Source organism: Rhea americana, unplaced genomic scaffold (genome assembly GCF_003343005.1).
Source record: "Rhea americana isolate MKP2758 unplaced genomic scaffold, rheAme1 scaffold_368, whole genome shotgun sequence".
Classification (NCBI taxonomy): domain Eukaryota; kingdom Metazoa; phylum Chordata; class Aves; order Rheiformes; family Rheidae; genus Rhea; species Rhea americana.
The window spans coordinates 126427-143476 of record NW_028186499.1 but is presented as its reverse complement, the minus strand read 5'-3'; the positions used below and the strand labels follow the sequence as shown (position 1 = coordinate 143476).

The 17050-nt window shown below is 46.7% G+C and overlaps 1 protein-coding gene across 3 annotated transcripts in view; it reads right to left on the bottom strand.

The window, feature by feature from the left end:
* The window catches only part of KDM2A (lysine demethylase 2A), a 56176-nt gene extending 39132 nt beyond the window's left edge, over window positions 1–17044 (bottom strand). For 2 of the 3 annotated variants that reach the window (XM_085312506.1, XM_085312509.1), the window contains exons 1-2: window positions 16984–17044; window positions 15332–15436 (exon numbers count right to left, since the gene is read on the bottom strand). In XM_085312506.1, the coding sequence (XP_085168632.1) occupies window positions 15332–15373 (42 nt within the window). In that variant the 5' untranslated portion in view covers window positions 15374–15436; window positions 16984–17044. The other variant, XM_085312507.1, reaches the window with a different exon arrangement.
* Between the last annotated feature and the right edge of the window lie 6 nt (window positions 17045–17050).

The window sequence follows — 17050 nt, the reverse complement described above, 5'->3', positions numbered from 1 at the left end:
AAAAAAAAAAAAAAGGAAAGAAAAATCTGTCAGATTGCACCTTTGCTTGTTCCTGTGCTTTCCTCCTAATTTGCACAATATGTAGGAGAAAAGGATCCCAGTCATGGCTGAGGATCCAAAAGCACTGCCACAATACAAGTAATTCTCATGAGTTATACAATGCCTCTCATATACTTGGCTGGGGCCACAGCACTTTCATGTCATTGTTGTCTTGGGAGGGTAGGGAAAAAACAACATTTCAGTGTGCACAGGGTAGATAGGAGGGAGGAAAGGCTTCTGCAGTTCCAAGTATGTGTGTTTTGGGAAACATAATCCTCTGGACCTCAGACAATTCTGTAGCCACATGTTCCCCTCCTGAAGTCTGCAGGTTCCCATAGTACAGTTAGACAAGCTCTGATGCCACAGAACCCACAAATCAGGTCTCCATAGCAGGAGAGACCTTGCCAGCATACAGTCCTCGGGCTTCTGCAGTGATGCTCTGAGACCCCCATCTACTCTGATGTTCTTTAATCCTCACTTGGCATACAAGAAATTGCTACCAGCTTAAATAATTGGCTATCAGTGGTATCAGGCAAGAGACACACTCAAAGCCATGACAGGCCAATGTCACTCTCACCTTTCCACTAGTACATATTTTGTAAAACTTGCACAAATCCTTCCCTCAGCACAGAAGATCTCTCCCCAGAAGGAGCCAGCTACCTCTGTACCACAGTCCACTTTGGGGCAGAGTCAAGAGAGACTGGATCTGGACTGAGTACCCTCCCCCAGCAGCTTGCTATAGCCCTCCTAAGCCCTCTCTCTGCTTCCTATTGCAACACCATCCAGGTGGGCCTCACCTGAATACACTAGCATATTACAACCCTGAGCTCTTAAGCTAAGGCTACTCCTTCTCTCTGGAGGTGGCTCCACTATTGATTTTTTTTTTTCCCCTTTCAGTGTCAATTGTCAATTCAGCCAGGGATGCACAACTTTAAAAATTGCTAGAGTCCTCCTAATCGCTGAAACCAAATCTCACTGTCCTTTTCCTTTCCCTTTCACTTTTACAGAGGACCAGCCTTTCTGAACTTTCCAACCTTCCACAGCGAATTGTCAGCTTATACCAACATATCTCATGTCAGACCTAAGGGAAATAGGAAAGGAGGGAGATCAAAGACCTCCAAAACTGCCACCCACAAGAAACCCCAATGGTACAGACAAAGCTCAGCCCCATGAAGAAAGGGGTAAGAGCATATCACTGTAGGACAACTTCGGTGGTCGGCATTAAGCAGGAATAACCACTGTTCTTTCAGCTTTGTGATCTGCATAAGGATTGTGGCATTTTTCATCCCAATGAAATATCAGCTAATAAAGAGCTAACAAGCAGCCCCAAACTATTCTCACTGTACCAAGGAGGATCAAAATAAAGGCAGTTTTTTCATCCTCCCAACACCAGAGAGCCAGCAACTCTCATCTGAGACAGCTGTCCTTCACCATTTGTTTCTGGCCCTCTTGAGTACCTTCAGTTAATTTAAGAAATAGAAAGCATGAATATTAACCCTGCAGACAGCTCTGCTACTATCCTTTCTATGCCGATCCTTTCATTTACATCGACTTCTCCTAGGGATCCTGATTTCTCAGCATCCCCATGTGTCAGCCTCAAGGAGGTCTTGGCCCACCATACCACAGCTCCTTCCATTTCAGGAGACCAGACAGCCCCTCATCCTCCCTCATCCTGCGCCTCTTTCCCTTTCCATGTTGCACTTCCAAAGTAGCTTGCCTGGTTTCAAACCTCTAATAAGCCTCCCTTATTCCTTTGGAGGAAAGATGTCAAGATGAAGAAGGTAGGCATTTCATTCTTGTTTCTAAATTCCTTCCTTCCAAACTCTTCTCTCTGCAGGTATTATATCTATTACCTGGCTCACAATGCATGTGTAGAGCAGTGTATTTCATCAGCTAATCTCATACATTCACAGCTGGATGCCTCCTAGACATCCCTCCTTTTGTGGGTTTACTCTGCTGAAATGGATCCAATTGGTAATACACTAATAAGCCCAATTCTCCTCAGTCTACACATTTATCTTTTTCTCAAATGCTTTTATAGCAAATACAACTTTGGCGCTTGTTTAGATTTAAGCCCAGACTTCCAAGGTCTGCACAAACATGTTTCTAGGTACTTCAAGCTTCAGTGAATACTTGTGGCAAAAGGCAGTATCTAGAACTCAAACTCTGACATACTCTCTGGTGACAGTCACCAGATATTAACAATCACCCCCAAAAGGCCATGTGAGCTCTGTTACCTCAGTGCAAAAGGATTCTGTTCCTCTGGGAAAGAACAAGGCAGAAGCATGGACGAGAACAGAAAAAACAAGGCCATGGCCAGACAGACTCAGGGCAGCGCAGATGCCAATGCCTAGGCTCCAAGATCTGCTCCATAACCAGCATATTCCTTGCGTTTCTCTGTGATAGCAGAGAGGCTACATGCTTCCTGCTTTAGGTTTGTGCTCAGTCACGGAGTCTAGTCGGAGGCCTGTGGCTAGCAGAGTTCCCCAGGGCTCGGTACTAGGTCCCATCCTGTTCAACTTATTCATCAATGACCTGGACAAAGGGACAAAGTGCCTGAAGGGACAGAGTGCTGGGCCTGTTTAGCCTGGAGAAGAGAAGACTGAGGGGGGATCTTATCAGTGTCCAAGTATCTAAAGGGAGGGTGTCAAGGGGATGGGGACAAACTCTTTTCAGTAGTGCCACACGACAGGACTAGAGGCAACGGGCACAAACTGAACCACAGGAAGTTCTGCCTGAACATGARGAGGAATTTCTTCACTGTGAGAGTGACAGAGCACTGGCACAGGTTGCCCAGAGAGGTGGTGGAGTCTCCTTCTCTGGAGATCTTCAAGGGCAGCCTGGACGCCACCCTGTGTAACATGCTCTAGGTGACCCTGCTGAGCAGGGGAGTTGGACTAGATGATCTCCAGAGGTCCCTTCCAACCTTACCGATTCTGTAATTTTAGCAACACTGCATGCCCTTACCAAAGATGACTATCTGGACAAGACAGCCATATGAAACTAACTCTTTTGCTGCCTGGTTTCACAAGAGGATCCCAAGAACTAATCCAGCAGGTTTGACCCACATTTGACACCTCAATCACCTCCAGATATTTTTCAAGACCTGAAGAATACAACTGGCATATCCTAGTCTGCACAGTCCCTGGACAAAGACACACTCCAAATACTAGGTTCAGGGGTGAACAGGAATCTAGGCAGAACCTGGAGCCTTTCCAGAGTTTACAGCTCCAGGAGGGGTTCCTATGATGAGCAGGGATTGTAGGCTTTCAGAACAAGCAGGGAGAGCAGATTGCTTTGCACTTTTGGGTTATAAAATTGGACATACACAAGGGACAACTAGGGAATTCAAGCAAGGTTGAGACAGATGGGAAGGCAGCACCAATAGGCCAAGAAGAATGCCAGCAGCTACTGCTAAACCATACACTGACCAGCCACAACAGTTAAACCATGAGATGGAGTGAATTCGTTAGATCAGATCTCAAATGGGCAGCTCTGGCAACAGTTTCAATAAAGAAACCCTGCTTCTAGTAAGGGATATGGCTTCTTACTCCAGTCACCTGCAACATATTTCACAAGCAGCCACTTTCCCAAATAGCTTTTTGGACACTACTAACCCTCAGACTGTCAATTCCCACCATCAGTAATTGCGCCTTGGTGTCTGGACAAACCCTGCCTGGATTCTTTAAAAGCTTGAGGAACCTCAAGAAGGATCATCAAGTCTTCCACACTGCAAAGCATGGAACTGAAAAAATAATCCCCAATTTGTGTTAAAAACCACTATTTGATGTTCAGCCTCGTATTTCTCAACTAAATTGAGCAAATTCATTTAATTTCCTTGGACTTCTGGTTTGGAAGGGGTGGGAGACATAAGCTGCTGTGTAGAGCTGTTCTCCTGCCAGGGTTTCCCCAGTATATCTGCTACACATTCAGGCAGATGAGTGCTATCAACCCCATTATCCCTTTTTGCTTTGTGTAAGAAGGCAGTAGAACAACCTAAAAACTGAACAAAGACCAAACTTCTCCAAAAAGGGAAGCTTAAGTGTTGCATGCACTTCTCCAATTTCCTCCAGATTCAGGCTGGATGTTCTTGCAGTAGGACTTTAAAATGCAAAACCCTATACTTCTCTCCTCCCACAGGAAATGTTTTGCACCGATTCTCAGAAAGACCAACCAGGCACCTGTAGCACCAACAGTGCTTTACAGTTCAGACCTGGGCAACACTAGGTGTGCTGGAAACAGCACTTCCATTCCTTGATCTGAGGAACAGTGTTCTATGCAAACTGGAAGAATCGCCACTCTTCAGACAACTGACTTCAGGCAAGAGCCCAAGTTTGTTCTCTAGGCTCCCTCTGCTGAGTGCAGAGGGAGCGCAACACCTCCAGAGAAGGATTCATCCTGGTTTTGAAATACAGCTCAAAGAGCAGCTGACCTGATCCAAAAGCCAATCTCACTCAGCCAAAAGGGGCACTTCCCTTCTGCCCTCATCTTCCCTAGGACCATCTGCAGCTGTAAGGCCTCACCTCTCCCTTCCTTGCTCTGGTTCTGGCACACATTGGTGAGTCACTTTAGCTTGTTACCCCAGCAAGAATTAGTCTTGTGAAAGAGAACGGACAGTTTTCTTCCAGGCTGGTGAGCCTAAATAAATTACTGGGAAGAGAGAGCAGAGCCAGCACAAAGGAGGGAAACAGAACTGCCTACATTCAGGGACAAGGTGCAGCTGATTTAACTGTAGATCAGCTTGCATAACTTCACACCTTGCTCAGACAAAGTACCTCTCCACAACATGGTCAGAGTTTAGATGACTAGCTCAAGTTTCTCAGTAAGGAAGAACTGATCCTCTAAACTTCCTACTGTTCCAGTCCAGCTGTGTTGAAATCCATAGCATTGTGCTGCTGCAATTCTGTCCCATCACACAAACTGAACAAGGCCAAACCATAGGAGTACTTGGACAGCAACAGCACAGGAAGCATTTGCACTGCATTCCAGCTAAGCTGATCCTGTCTTTTAAAGATGCTAGTAAATGGCTGTCTGAACTACAGGCTAAAGGGCCTACGATGCTTATGAAGAAGAAAAACAGTGCAGGGTCATTGAGAAGTACATGGTCAGTTTGTGAAACCTTCTGGAGATTCCCCCTGTACTCTGCAAAGTGGTACCATTTGTACCCTTTGCTTCACAAGATGCCCAGTGCCTGCCCCTTCCTTATTCTAAACAGGGCAGGGAGTTCAGTAACACACACAAACGTTTACACGTTAGCAGTGTGTTAGAGATGCTTCAGCCTTCTAACCCTAAAGGTGCACTTGTTGCCAGCTCTCTGATTTCCATTTCCAGCTTCTGCTCTTTGCTTCCCAAGATCATAGTTCATGGGAGCCAAGGGCACATAGGAGAGCAAGAGGGAGGCAGAGTACCACAGGACTGTAACAGTGCAGGCCAGCCTTTCTATGGCAGACTTCTCTGCTCCTCCTCTTTCTGATCCTTCCTCTCCCATCAGCTTCCCTTTCTCTCCTTAAGTCCCACAGCACTGCCTCTATCTTCTTAGCACCATCACATTGGAAGTTAAGGCAAGGTAAGAGCGAACATCAAAAAGGTTCATCTCCTCTCCATGTCTCACTTGCAGCAAGAATGTGCCTCACCACCTGGGATCTGCTTCTCTAGATAAGAATTCCTGCCAAGTAACTTCCTGATCATTCTCCCAGTGCCTCTTATCAAGCAACTCCTCTTCTTCCAGACTCTCCCAGGAGTGGCTAAGACATGACAATGTGATTCTGCAGTCAGTTCCCAACCCTGAGGACTGGCACTAACAAATCACAGACTACAACTGCACCCAGCTTCAAGTCTCTTCTTTGCCAAAAAAAAGGTGCATGTGTGGGGCTTTTTTTTTTCTTTAATAGTCTTGCTTTTGTATACAGTGTGATAGCATCACCTCACTGTGGATAACTCTTCTAGTTAACAGCGATAAAAAGCTTCTTGTGCCTTTCCATCCTCCTCCCCTCAACAGCTTGCTCACACACATCTCAGATTTGCATCCTTCCTGGCATCCAACCTGTATGGAAGCACTCTAGAGAGCACACCTTTCCTTTGAACTGCTGCTGCACAAGGGTAAATCCACCTAACTTTTCTTACTACTCCACAAATCCAGGGCAGATCAGATACCCAAAATCTCCTTCAACTTCTTTAAGTTCCTGGAATTTCCTCAGGGATTCAGATTCCCTGGACAGCCAGTTCACACTGTTTACCACCAGTATTGTTTCTACAGCAACAGTGACACAGATGCACAGACAAGGCCCTGTAGCACCAGAGGGGAGAGAAATCCAGTCAAATGGATTCATCTCCTCTTCCCCATGACTGATTCAGAGGCTACGTTTTGTCCTCAGTTTTATCTGAATCACCTCATGCGCAGCCACAAGACAACAAGCAACTCCTGTGAACAGCTATTCACCTTTGTCACCTGGTTCACAGGGAATGAGCTGTCACACACAAAACTTACAGTTCATCCTACCCCTTCAGGTCTCTCCAGACCTGTGTAAGCAGAGCTCCTTCAACATCAGTAACCCACACTCATTCAAGCTCATTCTCATTATGGCATCCTGGACCCTGTTGTTTCCTCATCATACCAGGAGTGACAGCAACGGGAGAATCCATGCATTCTCCAAGTGAAAGTTAGCCACTGTGGTCCAACTGTTTGTATGTAGCTTGTTTGCTCGAGCTAGGTCTAGGTTGCATGGCAAAGAGCACTTCCTTACTGCCTGAGATGCAACAGAAAGAGGGCAAATCATTTGTTCCTAGAGCTGCTACTTGTCAGCACTGAAGGGACCCAAGGGGTATCTGAGTTAGCGAGAGAGCAGGAAGAACACGGTCCTTCTCCTTGGCCCTCAAAATCAGATATCATTAGTGTACCCCCCTAAGGAAGGTCTGCAGCTACCTGAAACTGGACAGCATCAGCACAAGTAGTTGAGATGACAGAGAGACAGGGAAGAAGAACAAAGTGCCTTATGGCACCCAAGAGGCTAACACCCTGCCCTCCAGAAAAAGATTCAAGCCTGGATTAGCATGAGTACTCAGAGTTCAGACTGTGCTTTAGCTAGACTGAGGCACCAGCTAATCATGATACTGGTCTCAGATTTGTTATTGACAGGCTTTTTGATGAAGCATTTGTACAATTACAGATGATTGTTTAGCTGAAGCTAAGAAAGTATGTCCTATTTCCCACAGAGGCACAAACTTATCTACTCTTCCTCCTTTCCTCCCAGCCAATCACTCTCTGTGTGAGTTTGTCTGTCCTCCCCTCCCCCACACCTCAATACCTAACCTGATCAAGATCCCAACAAGGTACCAGGTTCTCCAAGCTGACTAGGAACATTTCCAGTTCTGGGAAAGGTACTCCCCACCCTTCTCATCTCCCAGTGCTTTTGACAGCTAGTGTCTTTGATACCAAACTACAGGCTCTGTCATTCAGCCGCAGGCTTTGCTGCTCCACTATGCTCCTTTGCTTTTCTCAAGACCACTAGACAAGATCCCTATCTGTTCTCATCTCCCTCCCAAACAGGGCCACAAACAGGCAGAATATTCAATGAAGTACCTCTGCTCAGCTATGATGATTCCTGTTCTTTAAACACACAGGTACATATTTTGGTGCAGCAGCTGTCCCCTGTAACTCCTGGCACAGGACCACAGTACAAGTGCACTGTCCACTGTCACAGCCAGGCAATGAAGCTCAGCAACTGCCGTATCAGCGTGACATGCCATGTTTCTTCTTACCCTTTACCTCTTCTACTTGCCCAGAGATGACCAGGTCTAGTCATCCCAGGTTTTAACGTTTTCAATCCAAATAAAACCAGACCAGGCACTATGTAAGAAAGCCTGTGAACTAAGAAGTTCTGGCAACAACTGGCAGCAAAATAGGCTTTCCAGAGTTTAAGTTACATGTTCAGACCTAACTTGTCATTTCTTTCTCTAGAATTAGCAAAGCCCTTCTGTCACCAACAGCACTAGGCAGCTCACCCTGAAGGCAGGTAATTGCTTTCCTTCATACATTTTCACAGAGGATGGAGTTGGCACACCAACTTATTTCTCCACCTTCTGAGCATATCACCACTGCCTCCACTTCTCTCAGAAAACCACCTAAGGAATTGCAGACTCTTGCCTGGGTGGCTCTTGACGTAATTATCCAACAATAAAGGGGCAGTAGGGGTAAGGGGAACTGATCTCCTAACTTGTTAGTGCCACCTCCAGCTGGGATAACTCCATAAAAACCTATGCCTGCTCATTAACAAGAGACATTGATGAAACATGAAATTTTGTTTAATAACTCACAAGTAACTGCAAATGCTCCTGAGCTGTCTAGTTGATAGCTCAGCCAGCATTGCAGCTTCCAAGTCACACTATCCCACGCCAGGCTTGGGATAGTGAGAAATCAGCAAAGATATTTACCTCCTGCATTCTTTTCCACTGATAAGAAACATCATCCAGTCCATTCTGGGGGATGTATTCTCTCTGGGACCAGAACAGTGTCACATCATCTGAGATCCATATGCTCACAGAGATTTATAAAGCTCTCCAAGAATAACGTGTAGTAGCTGCTAGCTTCCACCAAAGAGCAAACCTTCCTCTTCCCAGCCTCTACAGCTGCCTGAGTCAAATCTGACCAGAGTCCTAAATTATTTAGAGATCAATTATCACACTTGGGTTATTTGGAAGGACTCATTTGTAGTGTCTCCAGTTTGAGGCAAAGAACAGCGGGAGAGATTAATTACCCTACTCACACAGGTCCTGTCTAGACTAAGAAATTGAGGTGTGTCCAGCAGATGAGGTTATAGCTCCAGATGAGCAACATTTGGCCAGACAGGGTTTCATTTTGGGCTTTCTGGTAGACAAATTCTTAGTCCTTTCAGGCAACATGAAGAGGCCCTGCTTGACAGAGTAAGTAATTACCAGCATCAACTTTCAAGAGTGTGCGTGTGGCACAGCTACTTAAATTCTCACCCTAGTCCTTGTGGCTCCTCCCATGCTTTGGTACCTCTAGCTGCCTACACTGGGATTTCCATCCCAGCACATCCATACAAGCCCGGAGACACTGCAGCCAGCCCTGGAAAAGCCTCATCTAGCAAGATTGGCCTCTGAAGGCCAGTAAAGATGACAAGCACTAGACAGAGCAAAGGATTACTACTTGCTAGTAGTCAGTGTTAGGAGAAGCACAAACAAGCCTGGCTGAACACAAAAGGGAAGCGTTGCTCCTTTGCATCCCACAGTTGGGAAAGTATGAACTATTCAAGATAGAGCAAGGTCAGCTGCATGATCAATATAGGGGAGGGCAGGCAGTCTGCATCCTCCTCATCCCATCTTTCCAGGTATGGGCAGCACCCTACCAGTCTGCTGCCTCCTGACCTTCCCTGCACAGCTTTGATGTTTTTTCCCTTGGTCTTGTGAGGATAAGGGCTGAAATTTTGTCATGTTTCTGTCATGTGAATGCCAATATGCATGAGCCTTCCTGGCTCATAGATTGTCTCCTGCCACTTGACAGGACTGCTCATTACCCTATCCTGCAGGAAAGTTTAGCATTGCTGATATAGATGACTTAGAAACCACAAAACTGAAGCTCCTGTGACTCTAGGCACTGGTCAGAACTAGTCTTGCTACCCTTCAAGCATGGGCAGTACACATCTGAGCATGTTTGTAGCACCACATACCACATACACACTGCTGCAAGAGAAGCTTTCTCCTCCACACTCCTAAAGTCTCATCCATCAGCTGATGACTCCACATACCGTAAAGCTCATTTGAACTCTTGCCTGGGGAATAGCATGGACACCAACTTGTAGGGGCAGGTTTGCTTACCCTGCTGTTTACAGAAAAGGCCTCAATTTTTGGCTGGTGGGGACAGGCCTCCTCTCAAATTTCACATAAGGATTTGATCAGAGGGTAGGGCAGGCCAATGCAAACACTGGACATGGACTGCCCTAAGGAAAGGGAGAGGCAGCATTTCTCTCTATATCTCAGCCCCCCCCCCCAATACTCCTGAGCATCCAAAGCCTTTATGTGGGTGAATCTAATCCTGAAAAGGCCTGTTTCCCTTTCTTTTTTTAGAGGTGGTGGTGGTGGGGAGAACCTCCCAAATAACAGGGGCACCACTGTGTCCTGCTCACAGATGGTCACTATGCCTGCACACCCTAACACCTCAGCAGAGGAGATGTGCCTGAGACAGAGACTGCCTGCTATGAGGCAGTTCTTTCCCATGGCCCCACTGGAGGCTATGGCTCCACCATCATCAGATCTCTGTAGCAGCAAAGCCAGTTTAAGATGTTCTTACCTGACCCTGCCTCCCCATCTCCATCTGCCACCTCTTCACTCTTGTTAGGTTTGCTGGTGGGGCAGCTCTTCCACTAATCCAGCACAGAAAACAATTTGGACTAGACGTCCCCCTGACGGCTTTCATCTGGTGCACAATCCACAACCCTCTGGAAGCAGCACCCATCTCAGGGGCATCAGTTCCTGAGGCAACTAGAGGGAGGGAACCTCTTTAACCAGCTCTGCCGCACAGGCAATCCTAAACTGGAACCACAGCCTAAGATAAAGCCTGCTGACTTGACAGCAGAGAGACCAGGACCTGTAGGTTTTCTCCTTAAGATAATTACACTCACCCACTATACTTTCCCCCACCAAGCCATTCTGAAGTGATCCAGCACTGCTGCCCTTCATTCCTTGCCCTGAGCATTGTCATTGAAAGTTTACGGCACAACTTCAGTGATGAGCTAATCCCAGCTCTTGATTCATGGAATTTGCTATTCTAAATTCACAATATAGGCCTCACAGAATTAGCCTCTGGAGAAGGCAGAAGGAGAGATTTCTTGACACTTCCAATACCCAACACACCCATCATTTGTAGAAACCAACTCAGCCCTGCATCTACGCTAAGGGCACTGGTTGTCATCAAACAGCCTGTAGTTCAAAGAAGGGATTTTTTTGCTTGTGCTCCTTGGGAGTCTGCCCCCCCTGCCCCATTAGATGTTCCCACTGATATGAGACATACCAAAGCCAAAAGCAGCACAGTTTCCCCTATCATCCTGAAATCCACTGGCCAGAACCAACATTCCTGCACTACCAACAGTCTCTCAGAGAGCCTTTATGACTATACTACTTGCTTATCTAGGGAAACAGGAGGGTTGGTCTGAGCAGACAGAAAACAAAACAACCCAACAGAGCCTCACTAATGGAAAGAGATTCCCAATTTGGCAGTACTCTAATGTGGCTCTAAAACACACACACATTGGATACTAAATTAGAGGGCAGCAATGTGTTTAGCTGGAGGGTCATTGATCTGGAGATAGAGAGCCAGCCTCAAGAACTCGCTTGCAGAAGAACAGAAGTGCCAATACGATAACAGTCATACACACACTGAGAAATTGCTCCTCAGCTTCATGAATTCACATAGTTCTGTATGGGTAAATAGGCTTCATGTGGGGTGATCACTGAAGTAAGTGAGAAATCCTTCCTTGGTGGAGCATCACACAGTCAGTCAATGCTGTTACCAGAAGGCATGCACACCTCAACTCAAAGGAGCCATGCACATCTTTAGAAAAAATGTTAGGTCAAACCACCTCCCCGACAGACACTTCTAGAAATGTACTGGTAAGTCTACCTAACAGCTCCCAAACACCACCAGGAGATTCCTTCCCTGCTCCCCCTCCTGTGACTGTCAGCCAAGCCTCAGAATAAAATAGAGCATTTCAGATCCTTGACTGAGAGCTTATAAATGTGCATCCACTGCTTATAAAGTCAGCACTTCAAAATAATCTCTGAAGTTTTGCAGTAAAATATACACAGGCTTAGTAGAAGACTACCCCAACAGCGTTTGATATCAGAGTTCCATCCTCCATTACTCACAGAGCAGGAAAACACAGCTCACCTTTATGTGGAGAACAGAGAAATCCCATTGCTGTGCACACTCTCCCCTGCTTAAGCAGCATTGTCCATAGGCTGTTTTCCCCTACCCACAATGGCCTCCTAGAATTTGCTAGCGCACAGTTCCTCCCCCCCCACTCCACTGAATTGCTTCAGATGGAAGCAAGACACCCTTACTGGCAATAACATTGTGTCCAGATGAACTCAGTCAGACCTTTATCACCTCAGGAGTCATGGATGTATGGTTTGAACTGAGAAGCATGCAGTTAGAGCACTGCAACTCATCTAATGCAAATATTATTATACTGTAGAGAATCATAAAATCACAGAATCATAGAATCAGTAAGGTTGGAAGGGACCTCTGGAGATCATCTAGTCCAACTCCCCTGCTCAGCAGGGTCACCTAGAGCATGTTACACAGGGTGGCATCCAGGCAGCCCTTGAAAATCTCCAGAGAAGGAGACTCCACCACCTCTCTGGGCAACCTGTGCCAGTGCTCTGTCACTCTCACAGTGAAGAAATTCCTCCTCACGTTCTGGCGGAACTTCCTGTGGTTCAATTTCTGCCCATTGCCTCTTGTCCTGTTGCATGGGACAACTGAAAAAAGAGTTTGTCCCCGTCCCCTTGACACCCTCCCTTCAGGTACTTGTACACATTGATAAGATCCCCCCTCTAAGTCTTCTCTTCCCCAGGTTAAACAGGCCCAGCTCTCACAGCCTTTCCTTGCAGGGCAGGTGCTCCAGCCCTCTGAACATCTTTGCAGCCCTATGGAGCTACTGGAGAGAGTCCACTGTAGAGAGGTGTGAACTGGCAGAGAATGCTTGCAGGAGTGCAATTACATCCAAAGCAGTCGTGAGCCAATGCAAAGTAATAGTATTGCTCAGGACACAAAAAAAGGCTTGAGACTTTCTCTACATCCTGACTAGTTTTAAGGCCAGGATTACACACCAAGACAGCTCTGCTAGTATATTTTTTTAATATATATTTTCTTTTGCTAATGGGCCTACCCTGATGCCCAGTTATGCACAAGTAAAAGTCGGCAGAATCATTTGCTGCACTACCAATTCCCTGTTCCCCAACCCTAAAAGCTTTAATGTAGTCATATTAAAATAATCTCCCAAGAGCAATGCACCTGTGGAAGTAGGATATTCAAATAAATCATAATCAGATCATTTTACCTTCCTGGTTAATTCACCTAAGATACCTTGTTCTGCAAGGGCTGGAAACACTAAAGGAACAGCTCACTAAACCTCAGTGAGATGAATTGTTGAGAGTATGCATTAAAAAAAAAAACAAAAAAAAAAAAAAACAAAAAAACTTTAATGGTCTATCAACAAAGGAGCTCCATTGACACAGTGAGACAGGTTAACACGTTGGCAGTTCCTAGGAAGAGTGAAGCAGAAGGCATGAACTAAGCCTTACATACCACACAAGGGTCATCCGTCCTCCTCTGGGCTTTGGGCCAGCAGGGACACAACAATGTACACAATGCAAAAGAAGCCTAGATGAGCTGCATCCTCTGCTTGCTACCTGTGCACCTTTCCAAGACCTGTAGGCACACAGCTCATCAATGCACAGCCATTTATCCAGCTTAGCATATTGTCTGGAGTTCAGGCCACCTATGCTAGGACAGCAACTCCTTCTGCTAATTTTTATTTATGAGATTACAAGCATTTTTAAACTACTAAGTGTCCTGGTGAATAGCCCCATTCAACTGCACAACCTTGTCTCTGTCCAGACATTCTGACTTACTTCAGCAGGACTGCAGCATAGCCAAAGTTGTAGTTTAACTAAAACTTGAGGTTGGCATTGCCTCCAACAGAAATTACCTTGACACCCCCACCTGCTGGCTATAGAAACAGCTAGTTTCCAGTTAAATCAGCACCTTGAACTGTATGCTGCACAGTTGCAAGAACAAGTGCATCAGGATGAAGGAGGAGGTGGGACCACTGCTTCCAGCAGCATTGCCAAATTAAAGTATCTACCAAAGCATTTGGGAAAAAACAGGCTGCCTTGAAGGATCCATAGACAGAGTCTTTTCATCTCTCTCAAAAAAAAAAAAAGAAAAAAAGAAAAAGAAAAGATGAAGAGCCATTTCAAATTAGAGTTACTTCATTTTCCTGAACCAGACTAAGAAGCCTGACTATCATCCAATATGACAACTCCATTCGTAAAATGTAAATATGCAATAAATATGGAGAAGCACCAGAAAAAGGAGCACACCTTCAGTAAACCAGGTTTTTGGACCAATCACAAGCTATGCAATATCCTCTCCTCCACAGGAACTACTGCTTAACAACCATTTTACTCTCACTAGAATATTTCCATTCCTAGGCCACCTACAAGGTGCATGCTGGCTACAACTCCTCTGTACCTTTTTTATGGCAAGGCACAGAGTAGCAACAAAAGAGCAACAAAAACTGTTCACTTTCTAGGGCAAAACTTACTGCAGAGTATCACACTGCCTCTCACCAAATGATTTCAGAGCATTAGAAGATAAAAGATTTAACTATTACAGACAGTAGCTTGAAAGTGAGTGTATATACACCACAGTGACTTGGATGAACCCAATCACAAGCTCGACTATCACAGTGCTGGCCCCTAGCCTTCTCAGACAGTTTAAAACTTCCTCAAAACAAAGAGGAATTTACTTGAAGAAAACATACTAGCTTCCATTCCTTCCCCAGTGGGAACACAGTCCTGCTTATAATCACCGTAAGTATCATCTCCGACACTCAGAGCAGCTGCTCCAAAACTTTACACAATTGTGACCCAACCTAAGAAACTGGTGGCTTTGTGCACAAACATCAAACAAGTCCAGTTCCCGACAGAGCCTCATTAGGATCCTACTTTTGGAACAGCTTCCTCCAAAAGAAAATATCAGGAGAAGGTACATGCACATGTACACCAGCACAAGTAAAATTTGAGCTTTAAGCTGAAGCTGGTTTTCTCAGATTTCACAGCATGCTAAAATCAAGTCCAGACCAACATAAGGCACATGCACTGAGTGTATCAGCTTCTCTGCTTGTTACAAACACACAGAGAAGACCTGCTGTGCAAGAAGCAACACCGACACTCATTTCACATTTCTATCCAGCATCTTCCCAATGTATCTTATTCAGGCTCAGCCCCCAACCTTTCCCTTTTCGAGTTCAGCAGCCTTGTGCTGGGCTGGTGACCTCCATACATGCAAACTTTGTTAAATGAACTGGACCCATCAACCATCTAACACATGCCAGCTAAGCTAGTATTTCTGGGCAGGCTGTAACYACCCATCTGAATGATTTTTTTTTAAGGTTGTTAAACCTGTTGCTAGCAAAAGCCCCTCCTTTTTTTTCCCTCCAATTAAAACAGCACTAAGAACAGAATTTGATTGCTAACAGCCAATACTGACCAGTCTTTGGCTATAACGGATCCTTTCTTCCTCAGGCTCCATCTCTGACTCCTCTGAAGAGAGTGAGAAGGACACTCCAGGGCTGCTGTCTTCCTCCTCTTCCTCCTTCGAAATCAGAGGGAAATAGTGAAGTAGAGCACACAGACACAACACTCCTACAACCCTGATGTTTTTTCACTCAGTTTGTGAGTGATTCCACACCTCTGCAGTGTGCTAGACCAAAGGAAAAGAGTGGATGAGCCCACCTCAACTTTAACACTCCTAACTTTAGGCATGATCCAGGGCAAATGACTTTACCAGCTGTTTTGTAACACAACATGAGCTGTAAGTCTCAGATCAGGAAAAGGTCTCCACTCTGCACTACTACTAGCACAAGCGGCAGTTAAGTCGGCCCACACAGGGCATATGAACCATGCAAACTGTATCTGCTGTTAAATATTTGATGGCAGTGGGGTAGCAGTCTGGCTTTCCTAGAGTACAAGATTATACATTATAGAACCAAGCTGTCTAAACGACAAGATTGCTTTTCTCTGGATTTCCTGTACTGCAGTATTCAGAAGGAGTAGCTATACACATACAGAATGGTTCCCATGTACCATGAGGACATGCAGGGTCTCTCCTACATGCAGTGTTTCAGCGTAGTTGCAGGTGGAGAATTCCTGTTTGGAGAGGACCTAAGTGCTCAGATTTTGCAATAAGCCACCTTGTGACAGCACCGCACTAACATGGGGAAAACTTTCCAAGGTGTCCCATATATTTTTTTTTAAGGGAACAGAAAAAAAAACCCTAAAGCCTAGATACGTTGCAACTCCTAATCCCCATGACCATGCCTACACCAGACTTTCAGGGAAGGAATGTGCCACCCTGTGTAGCATTACAGAACCGCTACTGCGGCGCAGAGAGAACTTATTTTACCCTGAACTCTTCCCTGCTCCTCCAAGTACAGTTTGACAGCACAGAGGTTCACATCCAACTAACATTTCCCCCCACTCATGCTAGCAGTAACATTGAGGACCTGGCTTTGTGGTTCAGCAGAGTTTCATTACACTGATTGAACTGTTTGTAAACACTCGGACAACCAGAGCGCAACACAACCGCTCAAGACAACCAGCTCGTGACACATGGCCAATCTCACCTGCCGGCTCGGCTCATCCCCGCCCTCCCCCACGGCCGGAGGCTAGCCCCAAAGCCGACCTCGCCTCCAAGGCCCTCCCTCCCACCGCCTCCCCTCCCCGCCCGCTCCACCCCCAAGGGCAGGGGTGCAGCTGCTGAGTCCGGGCGAGAAGCGGGGCAGAACAAAGCGGCAGCCAGGGCTCGGGATGTCACTGCCCAGGTAGCTGTCACCCGGCACGGGGGAGCCCGCCCCGTCCTGCCGCCGCAGGAGGGCGGCGCGGGCCGGCCCGACCCCGCCGCCACCTGGCTCCGCGGCCCGCCCTCCGGGGGAGCCCCGGGCAGCGGAGGCGACCCGCCTGCTCCCTCCCTGCCGTCTCGCCAACCCCCCAGGGGCGGCAGCCAGCTCCTGCCGCCGCCGCCGCGCCGGGCTGGGTAGCGCCTCGCGACCCCTCTCGGGGGACTCACGGAAACTTGCGGGGGAGGGGGGGCGGGCCAAGCACAGAGACCCCCGCCGCCGCCCCCCGGAGAGAGAAGCTCACCAGGTCTCTCCTGCGCCTTTGTCCTCTTCTAGCGCCGAGCCGGGGGAAGAAACAGAAGAAACGGAGG